The sequence below is a fragment of the Ochotona curzoniae genome, unplaced genomic scaffold (genome assembly GCF_017591425.1).
Source record: "Ochotona curzoniae isolate NIBS_2020 unplaced genomic scaffold, NIBS_Ocur_1.0 contig_3622, whole genome shotgun sequence".
NCBI lineage: Eukaryota > Metazoa > Chordata > Mammalia > Lagomorpha > Ochotonidae > Ochotona > Ochotona curzoniae.
The window spans coordinates 20,595,037-20,602,015 of NW_024465926.1; the positions used below are offsets into that span (position 1 = coordinate 20,595,037).

General features: G+C 56.1%; 1 protein-coding gene across 1 annotated transcript; it reads right to left on the reverse strand.

The window, feature by feature from the left end:
• Positions 1-4,487: 4,487 nt before the first annotated feature.
• On the reverse strand, positions 4,488-5,893 carry CCL17 (C-C motif chemokine ligand 17). The gene is made up of 3 exons (XM_040982181.1): positions 5,821-5,893; positions 4,986-5,103; positions 4,488-4,587 (listed from the first exon to the last, which is right to left on the reverse strand). The coding sequence occupies exons 1-3, from the start codon at positions 5,891-5,893 to the stop codon at positions 4,488-4,490; spliced, it is 291 nt and encodes a 96-aa protein (XP_040838115.1).
• Positions 5,894-6,979: the final 1,086 nt, after the last annotated feature.

The following is a 6,979-nucleotide window of genomic DNA, read 5'->3' on the forward strand; positions in this document are numbered from 1 at the left end:
TGCATGTCTGTTGCAAAGAGAGGGATATGCGTGTATGTGTGTGTGTGAGTGTGTGTGAGAGAGAGAGGAGACAGAAGGTTCACGCATGGCCCCAAGGACCAGAGTTCTGGAGGAATGTGATGTCTCGTGCAGGGGCCCAGTGCTACACTTGGAGATCTAAAGACCGGGGCCTCCACAGCTGTGGGTAGAAGTTTAGTGAGAAGCAGGGCAGGACCAGGAACCAGCTCTGAGTCTTGGGCCTGGCAGTGCTTTGTTCCCCTGCTACCTGCCCACAGTCTGTGAATCCATGCTGCCGAGTGCTTGCAGTGATTGTGTGCATTGGTAAAAAAGTTGGTTCATTTGAAAGGTAGAGCTACACAGAGAGGTCTTTTGCCCATTGGTCCATTCCCAAGATGGCTGCAATGGCTAGAGTTGGGTCAGGCCGAAGCCAAGAGCTTGGCTCTCCCATATAAGTGGCAGGGACCCAAGTACTTGGGCCATCTTCTGCCACTTTGCCCAAGCTACAAGCAGAGACCTGGATCTGGCATGGAGCAGCTGGAACATGAAATTGTGTCCACCTGGGACACCGACATTGCAAATTGCAGCTTTACTACAATGCCAGCCTCAGCCTGAAGAGATGTGCAGTCAGTGGAGCAGTGTCTGGTGTCTGAGCTGTGCAACTTTGCTAGTTCTCTCATGAACACACTTTGCTTTTCCTATAGCCCATTGGTGCCACTCAGTATGGCCCCAGTTTGAGTTTGACTTGGACTCTCCTATGATTGGCAGAGTTCTGAGATGACTTCCAGGGTCCCAGGCCCTAGCCCAGTTCTCTACCCTTGAACTTGAGCAAAACCTGTGTGCATGGCAAAAGAGCCCATCAGTGGTGACGGTAAGCAGGTGTCGCAGGTGATGGAGGTCCTAATGGGGTGTGTTAACTAGAAGGGAGATCCCCCTGCATGGCCCAGAGCTAAACAGGTCCTTGAAAACAGAAAACCCTGACAGATCAGAAAGCTGCCCAGCTGGCCTAGCAGAAGGTGCCTGGTGGTGAGAAGACTGAGGTCCAGCACTCAGCGGGGCATGGAGGCCTCAGGCCTATGGTTGCAAGGTGTTGGGTCCTGGACTGGAGCCTCGGGAGGTCTGGGTGTAAGCCCCGCCTGAACTCTGACACCAGAAACAAGGATGCTTTAGTAGGTGTGCTGCCAAAGTGAGCACTCGGGGGGCATTTTAAGCAGCTGTAGCTATGGTAGCTTGTCATGTGGCAACAGGAAACCAGGACAGCCCTGGGATGATTTTTTGTTCGTGTTTATGAGGCGCCAAGGACACAAGAGTTTGTCCCTCCAGAGTGACGACAGGGGAGCCTGACACAGAGGGCTGCCTAGAGCAGGATGTGCCAACACCATGATCCTGGCTGCTCGTGTTCTTGGGTCCCAGCCAGTGCTGGCATTCAGGGCCCCACATGGCCGGCTGCTGTGGCATTCCAGGGTTCCCAGGGAAGCCAGCAGCTTGAAGGCAGGGCTCTGGGAAGGTGGGAAAAGCACGCCTGGGCCTTGGGACTGACTTGGCCATAAATTGACCCAGCAAGGAGATTCTCGGGGACTTCTTCACACCTTGTGACTCTGAAGGTGCCATTTTGGAAAAGAGGTGTTAGCCTGTTTTCAAGCTCAAAGTAAAAGCAGAGCCCAAGACAATCTCAGGTTTCCCTGAATGCAGCTCTGTTTACATTTAAGGACACAGTGACACCAGGAAAGTCACCTGCCTGTGATCACTGGGGGACAATTCAAGAGTGGGGGTGTGGGTTGGTGCCACTTGGGACTCCACATCCCACAGTACAGTGCCTGGGTCTCGTCCTGGCTCCACTTCTGATCCAGCTCCTTGCTAGTGCACCCTGAGAGGGAGTCCCTGCCACCCTGAATGAGTTGTTGCTCTTTCAAATAAACTAAACACTAAACTAAAAAAAATTTCCTTCACCCAGACGGGGAAGATCCCACCCCACCGCCTGCCCGGGTGGCCATGTCTTTGATCCCATAGCTTTACTTCTGACCTCAGAAGCGTAGCTGCCTCTCTTGGCACGGATTCCTCTGTGGTGCCCCTGGGGTTCAGCCGCAGTGTCTCAGCAACAAGGTGGGAAACGCTAAGCTGTGACGCCCTGACAATCAGCTGCAGAGACTAGATGAGTCCTTGTGTTACAATGGATACAGAGGCAGCGAGAAGTGGCCACCTGCTGCTGGTTCACTCCCCGCAGTGGTTGAGGCTGGGAGCTGGGAACTCAACCCATCTCCCACATGCATGTCAGGGACCAGGTCACCTAATGTAGGTGGTGAAGCCAGGCACACCAATGGCCTAACACCTGCCCTTGGCCATTCATTTCCCCTTGTGATTAGTTCATGTCCAATAGGCCAGTACAGACCCTAAAGAGCCACAGAACATTGGGCCCAGCGCTGCCTACCCTGCCACCCAGGACCTCCCCTTCCTCTCCCTCCATGTAAAGAGCCTCACGTAACAACCCCACAACTTTAATGTAGGTCCGGGATGCCCTCTAGTGGACAATTGGAGAACAACTCCATTTAAATTTTCATCTCATAAATGTGATGCCCTTCACGGCCAGGGTGGAAGGCTCCCCGGGAAATTTCTCTTTCCCCAAGAGTGCCTCTGCAAAAAATTCACCCCAGAGCTGTTGACGAAAATATATCAGTCAAAATTCCACTGCGTGCAAAGCACCTTCCCCCACCCTGTATAAATGAGTCAGGTTATACATGAGTCAGGTAATGAGTTGTGATCCAGATAGCTGGGGGCAGGGAGCTCAGTGCACGAATCAACACTCCCCCACCCCCAGGCAAGCGCCGGAGGCAGAGTTGGCTGAGTGAGAGCAAGGAGTGAGCAGAGGGCTCATGGGTAGGCATCAGGTCGGTGGAGATCTCCTGGAATAGGTGGTGTTGGAGCTGAGCTCCCAAGGGGTGCCTAGATCTCAGGTGCCCTGCGTGCGGCCCACCAGGCCCCGTGCTTTGCTCGTCCGCACTCTCTGCCATGCGCACTGCTCCCAGGGGCGTCCAAGTCACAACTCCTCCAATCGCCCCTGGCCCTACTGGGCTCCACCTCTGCCTGGCTCCCCACCCCGGCCATGAGGCGACCCTCCGCTCCGTCCCACTGTGGCCCTCTGGGGATTCTCCAGCCCCGGCACGCCCCCTCTGTGGCTCTTGAACAGCACCTCACTGGCCAAGCCCAGACCTACACCTGCTCTGAAACCTGCTTTCTCTGGACTACAGAGCCCCCCATGGAGTCTTCAGCAGCCAGCATCCGGCTGTTCAGGCAGGCAGGGGGCAGTCGAGAGCCAGAGTCCTGGCTGAGGGGAACGACCTGCGGCAGGTGCCCTGCATTCCTGAAGCGCCCAACACCCAGGCCCCAGGCTGTGATCCACGTGCACACAACCCCGGGCTGCGGAGGGAGGCAAGCCCAGGCGGTTAAAGACCCCGCACTCTCCCGCTACACACTGCAGTTTCCCAGCTGGAGTGAGGGAACCCGAGTCGCCTCCTCGTATCCCCACCCTTAGGAGTGCCAGGCTGTAGGGTCCCTAGAGGGGCTCAACTGTGCTCTGGTGTGAACCCAGAGGGCTGGCTAGGGTCGTGAGGTGAGCACAGAGGGTGGAAGAGTGGGGAACATCCCACGCACATACATCTCACATTATATACACACAGCGCATGCGCACACAATCCACACAGCACCCGTACAGCACACACCGCACACATGTACACATACCACATACAGACACACACACATATACACTATATATATACACTATATGCACGGAGCACATACATACACCACACACCACATGTACACATCACGACTCAGTCAATACACCACATGCACATACATGTGTATATACATATATACCTATACATATACCACAAACACATATATCACATTCACACACATGTGCACATTACACACCTGTATGTATGATGTACCACACACAGGCACATAGCACCACACTGCAGGGCTGGCCAGCCTGGCCAGCACAAGGGTCCTGGCGGTGTTTGTGGAGCTGAGTCCACCAGCAGGCTGTCAGCTCTGCATGGGGCAGGAAAGAGGCTGCTGTGGAGTGGGGGCAGAGAACCCAGCCCACCCTTCCTGGAATGCCCCGTGGGGCAGGGCACTCAGAAGATGTTGGGGACAGCCAGCCCAGGGTCCCCACTGCTCCCCAACTCTTCCATCTTTGCCCTGCCCTCCCAGGACCCAACAGCCCCAGCCCCTGCCCAGGCCTCCTCTCTCCTGGCAGGGTCTGCAGCAGCCTCAGTTGCCCTTCCTGACTGGGGAGGGAAGACATCTGTTCACCGTGGCCTCTGTGTGTGTGATAGCAGGGACCACTGGGACAGAACACACAGACCCAGGCTGGAGGACAGAGACTTTAATACCCAGCCTGTAGCTCCTGCAGCTGCAGTCCAAACAAGGACAGGGTGGGGCCTCTGTAGCCAGGGTGCCTCGTTGGACCAGGCAGTGCAGGGAGAATCTCAGGAGTTGCGTGCTAGGTTGAGCAGATATTGGACGGCCTTCTTTACGTGCCCGTTGTTGGGGTCTGAGCAGACTGACCTGTTCTGGGCCGTCACAAACCTGCCCAGAGGGAGAAAAACACCAGAGGAGCTGTCAGGGCCCAGAGAACCTTCCAGAACCTTCCAGCCCCACCTGTGCCAATGGGGACCCTGGGACCAAGAACTTACTAGAAGTCACCCAGGCCATTGTGGGCAGGTGTGGCCCAATAGGCTGTCTTTGGTGGTGTCCACCCTCACAGGGCTCGCCTTAGTCCTGGCCCACCCAGGGACCTGGTGTTGCAGGCCCGTGGCCACCCTGGAGCCTGGCAGATTGGACACAGCACTGGGAGCTGACTGTGGCTCAGCTGGGCCAGACTCAGGCCAGGACAGTGAGCACAGGACACCGGGGGGAGGGGGAACCCTGTGACCTGGTGCATGGTGCAGGGTGTCCCCGGGAGCAGAGGTGGAGCAGGAACTTACACGATGGCTTCCTTGGGACACTCAGTTGAGGTCTTATACCACGACACCAGCTTCCTCAGTGGGATGGAGCCCCTGAAATACTTCAAACAGCACTCCCGGCCCACGTTGGTGGCTCGCGCTGCAGAGAGGGGAAGCTTGGGAGTCACCATGAGGGCGTGTGTGTGTGTGTGTGTGTGTGTGTGTGTGTGTGTAGGCATGTGAGTGAATCTGTATGTGCATGTTCCTGTGTTGGTCTGGTGTGTGTGTGGCAGGGGGCGTGGCTTGTGTGTGCCTGCACTGTGATCTGCACTGATGATCCGATGTGAAAGGTGTGTGGGTGCATGTGTGTGGGGAGCCTGGGGGGGCCACCTAAGTCATTATGTGTGTGTGTGCACGCATGTTACACACATCTCCGTGTATGCTCTGGGGGGCTCCATGTGCCTGTGCATCTCCCCGCCGGACTCCATATGTGTGCACATCTGTGTGCAAGTCCCCGCTGCAGCTGTGCACACATCTGGGTCTGCCCATCTTGCTCCTTTGGAAATCCTCCACTTTCCAGCTCCAGAGCACCACCTGCTGTCTTGATTCTGGTCCCTCCTCAGTGCCTAAGGCCCCAGAAGAAGACAGATTCTCTGGAAAGCTACTGCTGCAGCTGTTGTCTGCTCAGCACTTCAATAGACACACCATTGCCGTAGCACTGCTTTCCCTCCAAACCCTACCCCCGCCGGCCCTTCTCGCCTTTAGTGTGCAGGGAGGAGAGGAGGTATAAATTAAACAGAAATCTGTGTGTTGGTGCTGTGTCACCAGCCCATCACCTCCTGCACTGCCTGTGCCCCAGCCCAGGCCCTGCTCTCACCTGCATGCACCTGCTGCAGGACTGCCCCCAGAAGGAGCATAGCCACAAGCAACAGCCTGAGGGGGGTTGCCATGGTGCTGGAGTCCTTCTTCCCAGGGGAGACGAGGCAGGGTGTATCCTTGATGGGAGGTGACTATTTAACCTCTTGGGGTGTCCTGCTCCGCCTCCTACTGCCACCCCCAACATCCTGCCCTAGAGTAGGGGCAATTCGAAGAATCTGAGATGAGTCAGTGAAAATCCAGTCTTGGAATGTTTGTGGCTTTCCAGAGAATGGACGCTTAAAGGGGGATGGAGGTGGGGTCCACGTGTCTGGGGCCACCCCACTTCTCATTTCAAAGGAGACATTTCTTAGTTCCTCATTAGTAGAATCGAAAAGCCTACATCCTCTGCAGGGGGGATGTCCCTCGTGCACAGTGCCACGCTGAGGTTGTGCCCAGCCTCTGGATCCCGGGTGAGCCTCAGGCTGCTGGAGGGGCCGTCCTGGGACCTGGCTGAAGTGGTACCTGGGGCAGAAGGCACACGGAGCCCCTCTCCATCTGAGCTGAGTCCGGAGCAGCCTTGGCTATGCGTGTAACTTTGGCAGGCTGAGGGCCCTGCCTGTAGAAGGCTGGAGCCCTGCGAGGTCTTTATCACTGGCCTGCCAACTTGGGGCTCCCACTGCTTGGGAAGCCCAGAGCCCCCAACTGGATGCCTCTCAGAACAGATGGGAGGGGAATGACAGCATGACTGCCTTGCACCTGGGACAAGGCCATGCCTGGAGTCTCCTGACTGACCTGGGCATCATGGCAGGTGGCTCAGGCAATAGGGCCGGAGCATGGGGCATGCGCTCCAAAGGAGGAACTCCAGACCTACCTCATGTGGGCATTTTCCGACAGGTGTAAGGCCAAAAGATATTTAGTTTGGCCTTGGAATTGGTGCATGAGCTCAAGGCTTGATTCCACCTGCTCCCCTCGCCCAAGCACCGAGGATGACTCAGGATGACATCTACCATGGACTCAGGTGCAATCTGCCTTCTCATGTGATCTCATGGCTGATCATATTTCCTTAGCGATGATGCTGACAACCAAAGGTCTTTGCTGAAACTCAACTCTCCCAGGGACAGCGACTGATTCACTGTATTAACTTCTGGCTTCTCAGAACAAGCCCAGAGCCTGGGGGA